Below are 19403 nucleotides of genomic sequence, written 5' to 3'. Positions count from 1 at the left end.
CAATAATAGAGACAGCTTAGCCACTGTATAGTTTGTTAGTTTCCTGCCAAGCTGCCGCTCCACACTCCAGTCCAGTAGGTGGCGGTAATGCACCTGAAAGCTGGTTTCTCCAACCTCCATTGAAACGAAGAAGAAAACATGTCAACATAAATGGCGCGGTGGGTATGGGAGGATGACACGGTGTCAAACTTCACCCGGTAGAATGGACGCTGATATGTTTCTGAATCGGTTTGACGGGCAGTCGAAGCTGCTGGTCCGGTCCCTCCTGTGTGGAGCCTCCGGTGCCCAGAGAGCTGTGGGTGTCTTCCACAGACAGCACCGAGCCAACCCTGAAATGTCGCTGTCTAACTTCATAGAAATCCTGTGCCAGGACCAAGTTACCTGTCCACGTACTGAGGCACAGCCACTGACGGTGTAAGTAAAGATACACGACGTAAAATCCATGTTACGGTAAGGTAGAGTTAAATTGTCACTGTAGGACCAACGGTCCAAACTCGCTCAGTAAACCATAATGAATTATAACAATACAGGTCATTTCTCACAGCAGCAGACAGTTTAACTCATCATATCACACAAATGTCAGTATTAAGGGACTGTCCTTTACTAATCAGAGGAGGAGGGTGGCAGAGGTGTGACCCTCCCCAAAGCTACAGATATTTTTCCTTCAGTCTCCGTGAGTGACTTGTGGAAATTCATGACGCTCCATTTACCATAAAGTAGTTGTCAGACTTTTAAAATTTACCATTTGATGTTTACATATATATATTGGTAGATTTTCAGATTTTTTTTCCCACTTAAATCTTTATCAACAATTTTTGTAATAACAGCATAATGAAATAATAAAATAATTGAAAAATAATAAGAGCCAACAAAACAAAAACTGCTTGGGTAGATGCATGATACACACCTTTACAACAAAAATTGGCCATTCTTTTTAATTATTACTCCAGTCTAGTGTCATCATTTTGAGTCCTGTATAGAGTCCATTTTTCTTCTGCTTCCAGTTTCACCATTAAAAAGATTTCTTCCACAATTGCTAGCCATTGGTCGTTTGATGGTGGCGTTTTTTGTTTTGTTTTTTTTACCCCAATTCCTGGTGATAGCTTTCTTGCTTGCTACTAGCAACATTTTGATCAAATATCTATCACTCGAGTCGCACTAGCATCATCTTCGGAAAGATTACATAGATAAAGCGCTAAACAACTGTTAGGGACCTCATATCCTAGTATGTGGTCAGTCTCTTTACATATAATTTTCCAAAATACCATTATTTTTCTCACATTTCCAAAAAATATGAGTGTGGTCTACATCATAACACCCACATTCTCGCCAACACTTCTGGCAACTATGGAGATGCTTACTTTTCTTTTCGAGAAATTGAAAAGAAAAGTAAGCAAGAGAAATGAATCAGTTTCGTCCATGAGAATTCCCTCCAAGTTTGTGAATGAGTGGTTGAGTGGTGCATCTTCCACATATTATGCCAATCTTCATCTGAAATTTTTACGTTGAGTTCTTTCTCACATTTAACCTTGATATATTCAGTTGAATGTTTGTCATTTGTATTCAGTCCTTGATATAGATTTTCAGATTTTAATACAAACACAAGTAAAAGTCACCCTCCCCCCACCCTCAGAAATGAACAGTACAAAAACATAAGATGACAAAAAAGGCTCTAATAGGTAGTATCTATCAGCACCAACTACAGAATGGATGTCTGTTCGTATGCATATACAACGAGTACACAAATGTTGTGTGATGCCTCTGCTCTATTGTGGCATGTCAGATTTATTTTTACTTTACTAATATCAATACTTTTCTACTTCTTCACTACATTTCAGAGAAAAAAATGCTTTTTACTTCCCTACATTAAGTAACACATGTTTAAATAAAATGAAACTACAACATACAGTCCACTGACTCCTGTGTATTACCATAAAATGGTAATCTTCAGCTATGCACCAGACAAGTGCTAAATTAAATCTTAGTGGTAACCTAAGACACATTTTGGCAAGGTATTTTTTCATGTCATATGCCCATGCCTATGCCTCACACCCATTTTTTCCCTATCTGTTCCAGTAAACCGTTGGTGTGCCAGTTTCCAGCATTATTCAAACAGAACCTGCTGTCCTTCATCTATCTAGTCCACTCATTTCTTCCTCGGACCGCCGTCCTCCATCTTCTCAAGTGCCTCAGCCAGGACCCTCATCCAAGCCCCTGGGTCACTGCTCTGGTTAGACAGATGGAAAGAACCCTGGGGTCCCATAATGAGGAGCCTCTGTATTCGCCACGGTGCAGCCACAGACTCACTGAGCTGTCGCAGCGTTTGCTGGGTGTTGGGGAGGCTGGAGGATGGGCCAAGTGCTTCGGTGGTCACACAGTAGAATCTGAAACTCAGAGTGCATTTGGTTTATCAGAGCTGGGGACACAACGTAAAAGAAAGGTCAGCTTTGTCAGTCTGGACTCAGACGGTGAGGAAACAGGACAGCAGAGTAAACGGATCAAGATGGACGTCTGTGGTAGTGAATGTCTCAATGCTGAAGAGCAGAGTGCAAAAGAAGAGACATCAGGAGGATTAGGAAATGATGGTGCAGCAGAGACTCGTGCTGAAGAGCTGCGGCCAGCACCAGGCGGTTCATGTGATGCTCTGCCTGAACAAATAAAGGTAAAGACAGGTTTTATCTGTCCTGTAGACACTGGAAGTCTTTCCATTAAATAACATATTGATGAGCAAGCTTCCAGAGTGATTAAATCAAGTGCAGTAATTGGACCATTATATTTACTTTTCACACTGGTTATAGTTGAAATAACAAAATGTGGTCTATTTTATATTTTTGTAGGTCTCTGCTCTTCAAATAAAGGAATTACTGGAAAGTCAGACAGAGGTAAGAAGAACTGTTGTCTGTCTTCCAGCCAGCACAAACTGACATTTGTTATTACTATAAATATTATTGTGTGTTTGCAGTGGGACCAGAGTTCCGTGGAGGTGTTTAAAGTGCTGAACGACTGTGACCCTGGTCAAGTATGTCCTCCAAATTTTGTAGCTGACATTTACTGTGCATTAAACTATATTTAAAGGTGTTTGCAATATTTTATTCTGTCCCATTCTTGTATATGAATGAACAAAATACTAGATAGGTACATAAAAAAGCAGTTTGTTTATTTTCTGTAAACAGAGTTATAAGACATACCTTACACAAATGTTAATTAAAAGTATACATAACAAAGGCAAAGGCAAGACAGAAAATAGAATAAAATAAACATTTAGGCAGGAGCAACATTATCCTAGAAAGTGTATATCTTCACAGACGTTCAAGAGGCAAAATGGCTTTGTGCCATTAATTTATATGTTAATTTATCACATTAAAAAAGGCATCTGAGTTGATGTGACTGAGAGCACAGAGTAATTCAGTGCTCATGTGTAGTCTGCTAAGTGTTAACCAGATCTCTCGTGGACTCCATTATCATCACTTCACAATAGACCTTTTTCACGGCAGACATTTTGACATGTCAGAGTAGGAGCAACACAGGTGTGTTCCACTTAGGGAAGACCCTGGTATTGTCCATGTTGGCTAAATGTTACTAGCTTACTGGGACACTGAATGGAACTCAGCCATCCTTAATGTTATCAATTTCACCTGTGCTTTTTCTACTGACACAAGTCAAAATGTCTGCTGTGAAAAAGGTCCATATGTCTGTCACATTAACATTCAGTTGGGTAAAAGGGACCCAAACCCTAACAAAGGTGTAACTTCTCTTTTTCAGAAGATAAGTATAGATAAATCTTTTAATGTACTGCTCCACAGGTTCAGTATGAATATGGACTCAGAAATAAAAGTTGAGTTGAGTCAAGTTCTCACAAAAACAATTAACACAAGTTTATATGGATAGTATGTCAGACAGTGTTGGGGTGTAGTGACTATGTGTAATTTGCGCATTTCGTTCTAGCATGACGGTAGTTCAGCTACATTGATATTTGCTGAGTGATTTGAGTAATTTACTTACTACTTATTTACTTATTTGCCTTTTTTGGGCCATTAAATGAAAGGATCTCTTTTTAATTGTTATTTTCCCATTGCTTCTCTACTGTAATTGAACCCCCCTTTGAACACAATTAGTCTTAAGTAGTTTTCAAGATTATTTTTGGAGCTTTCATTTGATAGGACAGTGGTAGTGTGAAACAGGGAAAGATCGGGGATGACATGCAGCCAAGTGCCGCAGGTCGGAACTGAAGCTGTGGCCTCTGTGGCAGGGACATAGCCTTTGTACATGGGGCACTACCTGCTCTACCAGGTGACCTACTTAGCGCCCCCAGTTAGTCTTGTGTATTAACTATTGCTATTTATTAAGAAATGTTCGGAAAAAATTTTGCCTGAGTAATCCTGCTGCAACAACTCTAGTTTCTGACAGGCAGGTGTCTGACTGATGCACATAAACTAAAGCTGACGTTTCTTTAATAATGGGGTATTATATTTTTTTGGTTAATGACCAGTGATCAGGTGGGCACTTTTTGCATGGACATTGTCATTATGATCTTGTTGGGTTTTTTTTTAACAAAGTAATTTAAACTACTTATTCCAAGTAGCTTTAGTTAACCAAACTATATAGTATCTCCCCAGGCTTGCTTTGCTGTAGTTTAACTTCTTTCAGTGTGAGGTAATTATGATGCTTACACAGTAGCTTCCCTAACTCTGATTTCAGAGCTATTATATTGTACAGATGTCACTGAATGTAAAGCAGCTCTAATATAAGAAATAACGTGGAGAAGCCACCCTGGAGAATACCCTTTTGACCAATCAAAGAGCTTAACCTAACCACTCATGTTATACCTTTGCTTACTGATGGATGGTGAAAGGACTAATCCCACATCTCTGCCTCTCCTGTCCAGGTGGAGGTGTTTTGCAGTATGCTGAGTTTGCCTGATTTACCGGAGCAGACTCTGCCTAAACTGTGCAGCAGTATATTGGCTCCCTCTCTGGACTTCAGCTACAGCACGGCAGCAACACTCATCAAGAGCCTCCTGCTGCAGAAGGTCCATCTCTGAATATGCAAAAGATGAAAAATGCATCGCTGTGTTTGATACTGACAGGATGTCATCTTACTGTAGGTCCTGTCCCTGTCAGAACCGGCCTCAAGATGTCTAGTCTCTGCAGTGATGTCACTGTGTAGCCGCTATCCCAGACCAATGTGCCATGCTGTGATCGAACCAGTTCTTGAGGAAAAGAACATAGGTGGGGAAGGGTTTTTAACAGGTATTAACAGGGAGGTCAGAGTTAGTTGCACAGCAGCTGGCATGGATTCAGTGTCCAGGTTCAAGAACAGATAAGCAGGACTTGATGTCATGACCTTGTTCCTCACCTCTTGGCCTGAACGTCAATGGTTCCTTTACTTTGAACTTTGTTTTCAGGGAATCCACAGGCTGAGCTGCTGAACAGACTGATAGAAAACTGCCTGGATTCACATTACAGACTGCTGGTGCTTCAGTAAGATAAAACATTTAAATGATGTATTTACTGATTTAATAAGTCAAAGAAGCACTGAATAATAAAATGCACTGTTATTATTATTAGTTGTTTGTTGATACAATCTTCACTCGTCTTCCTCCCAGAATGACGTTCAAAATAACATGGAGTGAGGCAGTGCTCTCAATTATCCACAGCTTGCTCGACTCCAAGGTGAGATGACTGTTGATTCATGGGAAAACTGCTGCAAGGCCACTTAGTCATAATATTCCTTGTTATTGAGATTCCAGTTTTGTTTTTTGTTTTTTTCAGCCTGACCTGAGTGAAGAAATGTTCACACAGTTCACAGAACAGCTCGTCAGCCAGAGTCCTCAGTTCACAAAGTCTGTGAAGTTTGCAAAGATGATGCTCACAGTCCTCACCAAATATAGCAGTCATGTAAGTTTGTAATTCAGATGCATAATGGTTGAACAGTGGATTAGGTAGTATTTGTAATCTGTCTGCATTTGTGTTAATCTGTATTTCAGGTGACGGCTGCACACAAACACTCCCTGCACGGCTGCCTGATGTCAAATGAAACCTTCCTGAAAAAGTCTCTCCAAGCTGCTTTGAAAAGGATCACACACACATGAAGTTTCGTCAGATCTAGTGCCTGTTAATAAAATGTTAAAATATGTTTTTGTCTGCTTCTTGGCAATGAATCTTTTTATTCCACCTCTTTCACACAGAATATGACAATTCCCTCTGAGTCAGGTCATACAGAAAATATTTAAAAATAATACAACAATGGTAAGGGCCATTCTGCTGCATGAATGCTTTTAGTTTAAATACCTAAGTACAGTCATCTGATAATGCTTCTGTGCTGTTTTCTAAGATTTGAAGTGCAGGGCTCTGACTTGTAAGGGAGTTTTTTTTTTTTTTTTTTAAATTGAGGTATTGCTTCTTTTACTTTTTTAACATTTACTTCTTTTCAAAACATAAATACTGAAAGTATACCTTACCAGTATTTTTTGCTTTGCTAATTTTTGACCATTTATTTTGATAAGCACATACATTGGCATAAATACTATTCAAGCAACAAACATATTTTTACAAAAAAAGTATTAGAAACATAAAAATGACAGTCAATATTATATAAAGTTATCATTTGTATTAATTATTTAGATGTGTGTAGTATTGATGAATGACAAAGGTCATTCAGCTGTATAATACTTTTGATTTTAACATGTTAAGTACATTTTTCATATAATATGTTAGTGCTGTTCTGTAATATGTTGAATGCATGACTCCATCTTGCAGGGAAGTATTTTCATATGAGATGTTTGTTTTACTTTTCTTAAAAACAATTCTGCCACTGAAAAACACATATGTGTTTGGCTTTTAATACACAGCTTTTTTTCTTATGCAGTTTAATTAAAAAAGACAGGATCTATTGAACTTTTTTTAAAATTTTTTTTAGAACCTTTACATTTAGTCAACAGTCTTCAACTAACTTTTACAGTTTACTTTGACCACAGTGCACATACATTCTCATAAAATATATATTTAAAATAAAAAATATTTAGAAACATTAAATTAGTGACACGGTTAATCAACATAATACATAGTCGTTGCTTTTATATTTTTATTTAGATAAATGTGTGTCAGGGTTGAAAAAAAATAAAAAGCGCCTGCGCTTTTTGATGACGTCAGCAAACATCGCCTTTATTTTGCGTAACTTCCCTCTGAACTTCCTTTTTCACCGTAGCGAGACGAGAGTGAAGACCTGCTAAAATGAGGTTAGCCCTGTTTTAACTAATAAATGTCAAGAATTAAACTGTTCCCATGCTCACGCTAAGTTCTATCAGTCATGTAAGACTTTAGTTTAGTTATCTTACGTGGCTGTATGTCATTTTGTACAGTTATGTAGAACTAGGTGTAGTTTAGTGTCACCTCCGGGGCCGGTTCATCTGCCGGTGAAACGTTAGGACACGCTGAGTTTAAGATGTAATCCATTGTCATCCACACATTTAAAACATGTTAAAGACAATAATCAAGCATCGGATGTACAAATTAGCTCCTCTAGATAATATTTAAGGAAATCTTTACTGAATTTATTCCTGTTGAGAATATTTTGTGGCTGCCGTAGATCAACGGATGAAACCGGGTTTATTGAGCTGTTCCTCTGATCAATATTTGCTGTAACGTGTTTTCTGATATTTCTATTACAGTAAGGTCTCCAGGGATACGTTGTACGAAGCCGTGAAGGAGGTCCTGCAGGGCTCTCTGGCCAAGCGAAGGAAGTAAGTTCATCAGAATCTGATTAATGCCATGCAGTTTTTCACATATTAAAAACTTTCTCTGGTATATGGACATGAAACATGCAATAGATAAAACTTAAAATATATTTTTTTTTCTTTATAAATGTATACAGTTTCACTGTTTAAAATGAAAGGGCTAGTAAGGAATGAGCATTACATATACATTCTTGGATTTGTGTTAAGAGACCATATGTAACTTTGTGTCTGTCTTTAGGTTCACAGAGTCCGTGGAGCTGCAGATCAGCTTGAAAAACTATGATCCCCAGAAGGACAAGCGTTTCTCCGGCACTGTCAGGTTCGACCTTTTACTGTTTCACCCAACCTTTTCCCTGTGTGCTTCCAGCCCTGTCTGAGTATCAAAGCAGCCTGTTACATGGCTGTAAGTAGTTGCTGAAATCTCAAAACTTGTCAAACAAAAAAAAAAAGTCCAGACAGGCCAGGAGCAGACATGGAGAAGTACTTTGGGTAGTCTGACTGAGCTGACCCAGCCTTGGCTGGTGGAGGTGAAGCAGACGGACCCCTACCCTGGGTCTTAAAACATGAGGGTAGGCTTTGAGTGGTTGAACTGGTAAGTTCACATCCTCAAGCCGACCAATTTACATAATGTTACCAAAGAGGTCAGCTGGACACCCACCATGGTGGCGGTATGGGTAAGAACTTTTTTATTATGCAGCAAAATGAGGAACGTGTCATTTGGGGTTGGCAGAGTATTTGAGTTTCAATGTCTGTTTTAGGAAAGTAAACCTTTTTTTTAATCACGAAAGTAATTGTGTAGAGTTTCCAGTTGATCTACAGAATGAGTTTGAATAAGACAGACAATTGACCCAAATGGCATGATGTATGCATTAGAAGTGCACATGCCAGTTGTCATTTAAACCACCATTATGCAGACTAAGCTCATGGGCAAATGCAGTAAATTAATTCTGATAATTGGTTCACCCAAGTTTCCTCTCAACTATACCCTGCCTTACATCCAACTGATGGCGCTGTGTTTGACGTGAGGTCGTGAGCAGTGTATCTAACTGCTTTGTTAATCTGCAGGCTGAAGACTCTCCCCAGGCCAAAATTCTCCGTGTGCGTCCTGGGAGACCAGCAGCATTGTGACGAGGCCAAAGCCGCTGAGCTGCCACACATGGACATCGAGGCTCTCAAGAAGCTCAACAAGAACAAGAAGCTGGTCAAGAAGCTCGGTACGAAAGTAGACATCATGACGCATGAGATGCTGTTTTGTGATGATTGTAGTCTGACAGGTTTTTTAAACATTGGTCTTGTTTCCTGCTCCCTCCTTTTAGCCAAGAAGTACGACGCCTTCCTGGCCTCTGAGTCTCTGATCAAGCAGATCCCTCGTATCCTGGGTCCTGGGCTGAACAAGGCCGGCAAGTTCCCCTCCCTGCTCACCCACAATGAGAACTTGAACACCAAGGTGGACGAGGTCAAATCCACCATCAAATTCCAGATGAAGAAGGTAGGCTCAGCACCACTCGAATAAATAAAACAACTTCATTTCTGTTAAATTTCAGTGAGAAGTTGAGGTCTAATTGAAGAAATGGATTGTTGGGTGACTGAGCAATAAATGATCTTTGTGTCGTAGGTGCTCTGTCTAGCTGTGGCTGTCGGACACGTGAAGATGACAGAGGATGAGCTTGTGTACAACATCCACCTGGCTGTCAACTTCCTGGTGTCTCTGCTGAAGAAGAACTGGCAGAACGTGCGTGCCCTCTACATCAAGAGCACTATGGGCAAACCCCAGCGCCTCTACTAAAGGACAGCTTTTCTATTAATAAAATGTGGAGATGCTCCAAAGTTGACAGTTCTGGGAGTTTTTCTTTTTTTGACAGTTTGAAATTCTGGTTTTCATACCTTCATATAATATAATTATCATATTTTGAGTTAAGGATGGTGGGGGGGAAAAAATATTAGTCCCTGTTAACTTGCCATCTTTCCTCTAGTACAGATCCAGACCTGTAACAGAAAAATAGAAAAAAAAATGCCTATTAATTACACTGAACTAAAACAAAAGGGAACCAAGTGTAGTTCTTTTGTCCTAGTGAAAAAAGGGTGATAAATTGTTATCAGTAAATGTGATGGTCAAAATTGTTACCCTTACCTTAACTGAGAATCATCTCACTGGCGGAAAACCCTCAAGGCAAACTTGTCTCCAAAACCACCTAGGTCATTCAAGGTTAAGAGAGTAAAGAAGTACAAGACGATGGCTGCACATAACAGCAGTAGAGAAGCTAACAGTGCTGCACTAAGTTGAGTCTCAATATCCCCAAAACATTCAACATGAGATTGATATGTTTTTGATATTGATCCTGTTGACCCCAGTATTCAAAACCAAACTTTATATTATCAATGCTTTTGGGGTCAATACTCCCAAATCTGGAGCAGCCCATCCCTGGTTGAGTGACATCTAAAGGCCTGAAGCATAGACTGTATATAACTATATGTATATCTTTTATTCACAGTCTCTGGTCTGACATGTAAAAAATAATTTTGATGCTGAATTGCTTGTAGGTGTGAATGTGATCGTGAATATAGTCTGGTGACCTGTCGGGTGTAAGTTTGCCCAGTGTCAGCAGGGATAAGGTCCAGCCCCCTGCGACCCTGAATAGGATCAGGCTTATCCTGTTGTATTTATCAGTTACAGATATGGGATGGGTGTGTGTAACAATGTGACAACCCTGGAGATGCTTTTTGAATGAATCAAACTTGTGACTGGCCAACCTCCCAGTGTTCTGGGGTGGTCTAAACCAGGTCTGATTTTGGACTCACAGTGCTCTAATAAAATGGATGTTTTTGGGACAAGGAAGAGATAACATGCTGATGATAATGAGATCCACCAGTCCTGACTCAACCTGTCCAAAGGGCTGTCAGTGAAGCTCATTGAAAACGGGACAGAGCTTCATTTTTGGGTCACCAGGACAGAGAGGTGTTGCATTACAGCAGACACATTGCCCACTGCATTATAGTAAATTATTTTTGAATTTCCTGCCTTACAAGATACAATAAGGAGTGTTTTTAAACAGTAAAATGACCCATTTGTGTCAGGTTTTGTGACAGGAAAGGTTAAAAACCCTCATACAAGCATTCACCAAACAATTTAGGATGGTTAAATATCCCCTGTGTTTATCTTAAGTGCTGTGATTTTGTGAAATGTTTAGTCAGGACCCAAATGTTACGCTCTGAGGTTAATGGGAAATGGTGCATTTGATTTATCACCTGGGACAATACCAGTGTTTTATTTACTGAAGATAAAACACAGCAGCAGGTACAGCCCCAGGTACCCATGAGTCTCTTGGAGCCGTCCTGCTCTGCTCTGACTGTGGATCTCTTAATAGGATTATCTATTCTCAGTGCGGGAGAAAGGCCAAGGGAGAAATGAACCAAACACGGACAGGAGCTTGTTTGTGTTGTCAGCAACAATGAAAACTCAAGTAATGACTGTGAGGACGATTTGAATAATTTAATCTGGGTTTTACCTGAGGAAGACATTTGGATTATTCTTGTGAGGACAGCAGCTGATGTGACGATGACCGCTCAGGTGAGTCGAATAATCTACCAGCTGCTCTACCTGCTCCTGTTAATACTGATATACACCTCATGTGCAGTGATTCTGTGTTTGTGAATGACTTTCAGCCTGATGCAGAGACAAACAGCTACAGTCCCCCCACCATGCTGGGCAGTGAGGACAGTGATGAAGGTAACGCAGCTATAAAAATGACCTTAGAAAGTCCAGGGGCCTCATTTATAAAACTGGGGAGAATCCACACTAAGTGTTTTTGTACGCACAAATGAGGAAATGTACGTATGCCAAAAAATATTCTGATTTAAACTATAAAATCGTGCATACGCCTGCAAGTGCGCAATTTCCTTTTATAAATCCCAAATCAATTTGGAATTGTCCACATGTGGAGTAGGCTTATATCCCGTGAGTGCTGCTGCTTTTAATGCAGTGAGTTCATCAAACAGGACACTAACTGACTTTTCTTTAAGGTCAGATAAAAAAGGGGGTGCACCCTGATATCTTTGCTAATGAACACAATCCATATGTTTAGGTGGTAAAGATGTGCAGGGTGAGTACCACTCTGTGAGCCTGACAGCACACTCGTGTTCCCTGCAGCCATTTTACACACAAATCTATCTGAAAACTAAAATTGTACTTGGTGACACACTCACCGGCAACTTTATCAGAGACACACCTGTTCAACTGCTTTTTAAGGCAAATAGCTAATCAGCCAATCACATTGCAGCAACTCAATGCATTCAGGCATGTAGACATGGTCATGATGACCTGCTGAAGTTCAAACCGAGCATCAGAATGGGAAAGAAAGGTGATTTAAGTGACTTTGAACGTGGCATGGTTGTTGGTGCCAGACGGGCTGGTCTGATTTTTTACTGGGATTTTCACACACAACCATCTCTAGGGTTTACAGAGGATGGTCTGAAGTAGAGAAAATATCCAGTGAGCGGCAGTTCTCTGTGTGAAAATGCCTTGTTGATGCCAGAGGTCAGAGGAGAATGGCCAGACTGGTTCAAGATGATAGAAAGGCAACAGTAACTCAAATAACCACTGGTTACAATCAAGGTCTGCAGAAGACCATCTCTGAACCAACAACATGTTGAACCTTGAAGCAGATGGGCTACAGCAGCAGAAGACCACACCAGGTGCCACTCCTGTCAGCTAACAACAGAAAACTGAGGCTACAGTTCACACAGGCTCACCAACACTGGACAATAGAAGGGTGGAAAAACGTTGCCTGGTCTGATGAGTGACATGAACAACATGAAAGCATGGATCCATCCTGCCTTGTATCAACGGTTCAGGCTGCTGGTGGTGGTGTAATGGTGTGGGAGATATTTTCTTGGCACACTTTGGGCCCCTTCATACCAACTGAGCATGGTTTAAACACCACAGCCTACCTGAGTATTGTTGCTGACTGTGTCCATCCCTTTATGACCACAGTGTGCCCATCTTCTGATGGCTACTTCCAGCAGGATAACACACCATGTCACAAAGCTCAAATCATCTCAAACTGGTTTCTTGACATGAGTTCACTGTACTCCAATGGCCTCCACAGTCACCAGATCTCAATAGAGCAGCTTTGGGATGTGGTAGAACGGGAGATTCACATCATGGATGTGCAGTCAACAAATCTGCAGCAACTGTGTGATGCTATCATGTCAATATGGATCAAAATCTCTGAGGAATGTTTCCAGCACCTTGTTGAATCTATGCCAACAAGAATTAGGGCAGTTCTGTGGGCAAAAGGGGTCCAACCTGGGACTAGCAAGGTGTTCCTAATAAAGTGGCTGCTGAGTGTATGCACAGTACTAGAAGAGATTGTTGAAATCTGTTGACGCAGTGTCTCCAAAATGTGTGTATGCATGGGTCAGAGTTCCCTAAATTTCCGTATAGTTCCTTGTCAAGTTTTCCCTTTAAAAACCCCAATTCATATTTAGAACGTGGTGCATGCACATTTCAAGCCCCATTTTGTGCGTGCACAGTGGCCATAAATGAGGCCCCAGGAACCAGTATCATGGCTCTGCATTCAAACTGGGTTGTTTCTTTGCAACAGAATCCAGTCAAGAGGAGCGGCCAGTCATAAACTGGAATGAACTGTCCATCATAGAGCGTGTAGGCCTCAACAGGTGACACAGTGTTATATTTATCTGACACACAGGCTATCATATTATAGATATCACTATTTAATCTGACTTCTCATTAAACTTTCACTTGTTTCCTGACAGTGTGGAGATGTCAGAAAGAGATCTGGAGGTGAGCTCACCATGATATACCACACATTACATGCTGTTTATACTCAGATAAAGTCCAGATATGCTTTCCAATAGAAGTAAGTTTTTAGGGAAGAGTTAAACGAAGTCAGTGACTCAGACAGCCTAATATCCTTGGGCAGGTTGTTCCAGAGCTCTGGCTCCTTTAGTCTTCAGTCTGGACTCTGGAACAGACAAAAGACCTCTACCCGAGGATCTCAAACTGCACCAAGGTTCATAAGGGATTAAAAGGTCTGAATGTAATCAGGAGCCAGGCCATGAAGGGCCTTAAAGTAATCAAGATCAAGATCTGAAAATCAATCCTAAAACAAAGATAGCAGACAAAACATAAACATCTCAGCTTTGAGGGTGCATCGAAACCTGAGTCAAATAAATGTTCTCGCTCTCAGACGGCCTTCTCTCAGATCGCTATGGCCTTTCGCTGTGACCAGTACACCCTGAAGCAGAGGCTGCAGGCGGAGGAGCACGCCCGCAACCTGGCTGAGGAGAACATCCAGCTGGAGCTGACCAGAGGCAGGGAGACCCTGGAGGTGCAGTAAAATGTCAGATGATGTGAAATAAGCCTGAATAGCAGACACCAGAAAGCAGGTGCACATGTGTGTGTGTGTGTGTGTGTGTGTGTGTGTGTGTGTTTGTGTGTGTTTTCAGATGCTGAAGGGCCTGTGTCTGGACAGTAAGCGCAGTAAGATCCTGCAGAGGCTGGAGCTGTCTCTGGACATCCTGGCTGGGACTGTGGAGCGAATCTCCAACACAGCAGAGGTGCTTGGTGCTGTACACCAGGTACACTGACGCTCCTCGGATCACCACACCCAAGACTGTGGTTCCCAAGCTGTGGGTCGGGGCCCCAAAAAGGGTCTCAGATTAAGTGAGGGGTCACAAATGATTTAAGAGATACATTGCTTATAAATCATGAATATGTTTGTTTTTCTGACTTATCTCTGATAGCTGCTTTTTTCCTTATGATAAACTGAATACTTCCACATTATTTAAGCCTAATTTTTTTTCAATTAGTCAAATAAACCAATTTGAGAATTAAAAATAACTTTTTTGGTTGAACAATTGGTAACCACCAATTTAAGACATTCTCATCAAGGGTTTATACGTTTCTATTCATAACTTAATCATTGGTTAAAGGTATACTATGCAGGAATTGTTGCTTACTTTTTGTAAACACAACATTCTGATTTGTTGTAATGGAAAAGCTGATACTTTAGCAGGCTTAGTAAGCTAATCGCCAGCACCTACCCGTCCAGCAGGAAACAGGCCAACTCCACATTGCTCTTCAACCTCTCCTTTAGTGCTCACCAGTGAAAGTGAAAGCCAACCCCAGATTCATTCTTGTTTTGGAACAAGCTCTGTACACTTGTTGTTTCACCTCGCTGTTTGTGCATATTTATGCATTGTGTCCATGATTTTCGTAGCTTTCTCTTGGATGTGTGCTGCTACTATCTGATCACTGCTAGGGGCGTAACAATACATGGATTCAGACCTATATATCAGTTCAATGATCAACGATTTAACATCACTGATGCAAAGTGAAAACACACACATCGTTATCTTTACCCTCGAGAGATCCTGTGGCCTCATATGAGGACATCATATTTTGGGTTTACTTGACCTTGCATGTCATTCTACTTAACTTAGACCTGTTGTCCTCATTCGTGGACACTTTGTTGTGCCATCTAGTGGTAGTAAGAGCACAATACACTAATCCATGTAAAAACAAGAAGGCACCCATCTCTGCTGAGTCAGTCTGCAGCCGATCCCTACATATAAGTGGACAAGGTCCAAAATCTGATCATATTTTATGGTTGAAACTTGTTTATTTATGATTAATAATGTTTGTAGTTTGATATGGAGTACAAATGTGACTAATTTTAGCTACAGTAACAAACTAAGACACTGTTAATTAGGAAGTACTTGTTTGAAGACATTGAGACTTTATTATTGTCTCATTTGAGGACACTGGGGCTTAATTATTTTTAACAGTGTTTCGTTTTTTGTAGTTATCGGGTCCTGCTGATCCCAAATAGCTAGGAGTAATTAAAAAACATACAGAACAAAGGTTCGGGTCTCAGGAAGTTAAGATACATCTTCATTTTTAAATCCCCATGGCACATCTTAGTCGCCATCCCTGTCCAAACATACCTCCTTCCTACTGTAAACCTTCAAACAGTGTTAGTGGCCTAGCACTAGGCAAACAATGACAAGTAGCCTAGTAAAAGACAATGCGGATATTTACTAATATCATCTCATTTTGATCACAGCAGGCTCCTGAACTGAATCAAATCAAAATCGTATTGTTGCAGACTTTGTGATGTCAGCAGTTATTATATTCTTGTCTAAAGAATCAATATAATATTGTATCGTGATGACACCCTAGTTGCTGCCTTTTTATAAACCAACCTCATCTGAGTGTTGTGGGGATACACGCTTATCGACATCTCGATCACAGCAAAATAATAAGAAAAGAAGAGTCTCTGCAGAAAAATACACCACCACACACTTCTTGTGGATCATAGGTGATGATTGAGAGGGATTACTTCTGTACTAGTCCATACATTTTTTAGTTAAATCTTGCGTGGTATACCTTGAATAATATAATTTATTAGTGTGGAAGCCCACTGTGTACAAAAAGCCACCAATCAGTACTTTAATGTCCCTAAAACCCATTAAAGATTTATTACTCACCAAATAAGCAATAATCAAAGTTTCTGCAGCGGGTAAAAACAAATTTGTGTATGTGAGTACACTGAGGATCATATACAGCAACCAATTTGCTTATGTATCACAGGGTCTTGATAATGATATAGATTATTTATGTACATTAAAGCTATTAACAACAGCTTAAACGTTTTGGTTATATATAATATTACGCTTTCTCTGATAGGAGGCCCGGGTTAGTCATGCCGTGGAGCTGATGGTGGCTCATGTGGAGAATCTAAAGAGGCGACACGAGAGAGATGCGGCAGAGCTGGAGGAGGCCAAGAAGACCATCCAGCAGCAGACCTCCTGCAGAAGCATCATTGACGGCAGAGCATCACCAGGTCTCTGATGTTCTGTCTTGTGATGTTTGTCTTGCTCTGCCATCACGTGCAATATTTGACTATGCCCCTTCTTTTAGATCAAGATGACAGTGGGGGCAGAAAGAAAAACTCTCAGCAGGTATGCAGATAATTGTCTTGTTGTTCCATCTGATATGGAAGCAGTTACTCGTTCATCACATCAGTCTGCCTTTTATTTCAGTTCTTCCAAAACAGTGGTCGTCGCAGAGTCAGTATGTCACTGATTCCCAGTCAAATCCAGGTAAGGAGGTTTCTTTAGTGAACGTACAAATGTTATATTTCAGAAACCAAAATAAGTATCTTCACCTTTGTCTCTACAGGAAGCTTTAAAAGGAGAAGTAAAGAAGCCAGCCGCTCCTCCGAGGTCCTTCAGCAAGGAGTCCTTCCTCACCTGCTCGTCTGCCCCCCTGAGCTCCAAGTTCAGCTGCCCTGCTGTTACCAAGGACGACGACTACTCAGTAGATGACAGGTCAACTAGAGACTCTGAGTTTAAGCTTTGTATTTGGGCCACATGATCAGAGAGTCTACATCACCTGATTTCCTTTTTCTGTTTTTCCCCTCAGGCCAGTGGATCCAGATGAAACTCCGTCTGAAGCTCTAGCTGCTGCTGAGCCTGCTCCACCTCCCAACCCCAACATCAACCCCACCCCAGAGTGCCTCCCATCAAAACAACTGGCCATCAGAAAGATACACAAGAAAAGGTACAAATCCCTGTCGTGCAAAAAAACAGAAACACCACACGCTAATATGGCTTCCAGTGAACACCAAATTTTCTGAAGCTCTTTTTTTTTTTAATTATTGCTCTTCTTTGTCAATATTGTAACAGTTCACCCCCAAATCAAAAATGAACATTTTTTCTTTTACCGGTTGTGCTATGTATCAATCTACATAGTTTTGGTGTGAGTTGCCAGATGTTAGAGATTTCAGCCATAGAGTTGTCTGCCTTCTCTCCAGTATAATGGAACTAGATGGCACTCAGCTTGTGGTGCTCAAATAAATAAGCACCAAAAAAAGAAGGAAAGAAACATGCATCTCCTGTACATCCTAGCTGATTTTACAGCTCAACCAAGAGGATGCTATTAATGTTTACATCTCACTCTGTCTTGAGTAGATGCACGCTTCCTTCTGCACAGTGACAAGGTTGGTGGGTGTAGTTTGGTAGAAAAAAATAGTTCCTACATGAAACTGCTCACAACAGGGTCTGTGGATTATCTTGAGTAACCAGGTCATGATATCTGGAAAGAGACATTGCTGTTGAGTTTTTCAAATGTATTTTTTGGCGCTTTGAGCACCACAAGCTGAGTGCCATCTAGTCCCATTATATTAGAGAGAAGGCAGACATCTCTACAGCTAATATCTCCAACACTCTGCAACTCACACCAAAACAATCTAGACTGACAAACAGCACTACAGGTAAGAGGAAAAATATGTTGGGTTTTTTTCTTTTATTTTGGGGTGAACTGTCCCTTTAATTAACAGCCCTCATTCGTGTTATTAGTATCACCTGTGTTTTTTCTGTTCAGAAAAAAAGATTAATTCCAAGAGCAACAATACAAGTTTCAAATAATGTTTTACTAAGTTTCATGCAAGTGCAAGCATCATTGAAATATTTTTCAGAAAGCTTATTTGCTCTCTGAATTGTTGGTTCGTCAGTCACACAAACATGCAAAAGGTAACATCCTGAAATCTTACACTTCATAACAGCTCCCAAACAGACCATCAGGAGTTGTAGTTGTAGGAGTTTATCTGTCAGTTTAGCCTCTGCTGCAATAACTTTGTTGCATGTCATTTAATTAATTACAGATATGTCTTGTTATATGTTCCACTAAAGTACTATTGACAGCTAAAATGTTGAGGCCCTGTCCTTCCCTGTGTTTCATGATTATATACTCCTTAGTTTCTGGGACGAAATGCACTGATTGTTGTTGTTGGATGGTGCTCAGTAGGAACCCACAGCTTGTTTTTGCCAAGGGACCCTTGAGAGAGTTAATTGTACCTAAATTTGTGGAATGGTGTTAATTGGTATTGATAGTGACAGTTTCATGTGAGATAAGGATGACCGTTTTCAGTGTGGAAACATCTATTTTATTCTCTGCCCTCTGTGGACTGTGAACCTGGGAGTAAACTGTGACACTATATATTAAAAACCATTACAAACTACAGCCTCAAAAAACATCAGTGAAGGCCTTTTTTGCTATTTTGTCCACCCTTTGCAACACTGCATTGACACTGTACTGTAAAAACATAATGTAACTGTCTTTGTTGCAGCTCCTCTATGGATACTCTGCGACACAGACACAAGGGCAAAGCTGAGCTATCAAAGAAAAAAGCAGAAAAGGATAAAAAGAGCACGAATATTTACCAACAACTTTCTGTGAGCACGTAAGTCAACACATGCTTTAAAGGACAACAGTGATGATATTTCCTCTGGACAAACACTGACAGACTGCCTGCTCTCCTCAGGTGTGGGTCTGTGTGGAGACATCGTCCTCTGACTCACTGGTTGTACCGTTGTCGCTGGGCGCTCCTCTGCGTGTACCTGTTTGTGCTTTTGAGTGTCGTGACATTAACTCTCTTCTTGTGGAAGCATCATGAGGATGCACCTAAACCATGATCAGCATGTTATCTGAAGTCTGTGACTGTACTGTGAACAATAAGTGTGTAGACCAGCTGAAACACCTCTTATCAGTGTTTATATATGAATATAAAACATTGTGTGAAACACCTTTGCTTGTTAATGTGTTTTTAAATACATAAGACGACAAAGCCACACACTTTCAACT

General features: G+C 40.5%; 3 protein-coding genes across 4 annotated transcripts; all 3 read left to right on the top strand.

The window, feature by feature from the left end:
• The first annotated feature begins 134 nt into the window (after positions 1-134).
• fance (FA complementation group E) lies at positions 135-6134 on the top strand. The gene is made up of 10 exons (XM_049580151.1): positions 135-414; positions 2077-2662; positions 2838-2882; positions 2963-3019; positions 4886-5029; positions 5105-5228; positions 5405-5480; positions 5606-5672; positions 5772-5897; positions 5987-6134. Exons 1-10 carry the CDS (start codon positions 173-175, stop codon positions 6089-6091), a joined length of 1572 nt encoding a protein of 523 aa, XP_049436108.1. The 5' UTR covers positions 135-172; the 3' UTR covers positions 6092-6134.
• A 1019-nt stretch (positions 6135-7153) lies between these two features.
• Positions 7154-9562, top strand: rpl10a (ribosomal protein L10a). Of its 2 annotated transcripts, XM_049580149.1 has the most exons (6): positions 7154-7237; positions 7670-7741; positions 7974-8054; positions 8801-8949; positions 9052-9224; positions 9351-9562. In XM_049580149.1, the coding sequence occupies exons 1-6, from the start codon at positions 7233-7235 to the stop codon at positions 9519-9521; spliced, it is 651 nt and encodes a 216-aa protein (XP_049436106.1). In that variant the 5' UTR covers positions 7154-7232; the 3' UTR covers positions 9522-9562. The 2 variants fall into 2 exon arrangements, with proteins under 2 accessions (XP_049436106.1, XP_049436107.1); XM_049580150.1 differs by lacking the exons at positions 7154-7237; positions 7670-7741; positions 7974-8054 and adding an exon at positions 8148-8409.
• A 1669-nt stretch (positions 9563-11231) lies between these two features.
• On the top strand, positions 11232-19215 carry si:ch211-163l21.11 (inositol 1,4,5-triphosphate receptor associated 2). The gene is made up of 13 exons (XM_049580960.1): positions 11232-11303; positions 11399-11462; positions 13339-13411; positions 13511-13538; positions 13945-14085; positions 14204-14335; positions 16446-16602; positions 16680-16720; positions 16802-16861; positions 16941-17089; positions 17184-17321; positions 18889-18994; positions 19084-19215. Exons 1-13 carry the CDS (start codon positions 11292-11294, stop codon positions 19213-19215), a joined length of 1233 nt encoding a protein of 410 aa, XP_049436917.1. The 5' UTR covers positions 11232-11291.
• The last annotated feature ends 188 nt before the right edge of the window (positions 19216-19403 follow it).

Source organism: Epinephelus fuscoguttatus, linkage group LG7 (assembly GCF_011397635.1).
Source record: "Epinephelus fuscoguttatus linkage group LG7, E.fuscoguttatus.final_Chr_v1".
NCBI classification, from domain to species: Eukaryota; Metazoa; Chordata; class Actinopteri; order Perciformes; family Serranidae; genus Epinephelus; species Epinephelus fuscoguttatus.
Note: the sequence above shows the minus strand (reverse complement) of the source record. Positions and strands in the feature narration are given on the sequence as shown.

What these genes read in the sequence shown, in the direction of transcription:
- rpl10a (XM_049580149.1), top strand. An exon ending in TCTCTGGCCAAGCGAAGGAA is followed by an intron (nt 7,742 to 7,973) that starts GTAAGTTCATCA and finishes GTCTGTCTTTAG; the next exon opens with GTTCACAGAGTCCGTGGAGC. An exon ending in CGTTTCTCCGGCACTGTCAG is followed by an intron (nt 8,055 to 8,800) that starts GTTCGACCTTTT and finishes GTTAATCTGCAG; the next exon opens with GCTGAAGACTCTCCCCAGGC.
- si:ch211-163l21.11 (XM_049580960.1), top strand. An exon ending in TGACGGCAGAGCATCACCAG is followed by an intron (nt 16,603 to 16,679) that starts GTCTCTGATGTT and finishes CCCTTCTTTTAG; the next exon opens with ATCAAGATGACAGTGGGGGC. An exon ending in GAAAGAAAAACTCTCAGCAG is followed by an intron (nt 16,721 to 16,801) that starts GTATGCAGATAA and finishes CTTTTATTTCAG; the next exon opens with TTCTTCCAAAACAGTGGTCG.
- fance (XM_049580151.1), top strand. Translation starts at nt 173, where the DNA reads ATGACACGGTGTCAAACTTCACCCGGTAGAATGGACGCTGATATGTTT. An exon ending in ACGACTGTGACCCTGGTCAA is followed by an intron (nt 3,020 to 4,885) that starts GTATGTCCTCCA and finishes TCTCCTGTCCAG; the next exon opens with GTGGAGGTGTTTTGCAGTAT. An exon ending in AGAGCCTCCTGCTGCAGAAG is followed by an intron (nt 5,030 to 5,104) that starts GTCCATCTCTGA and finishes ATCTTACTGTAG; the next exon opens with GTCCTGTCCCTGTCAGAACC.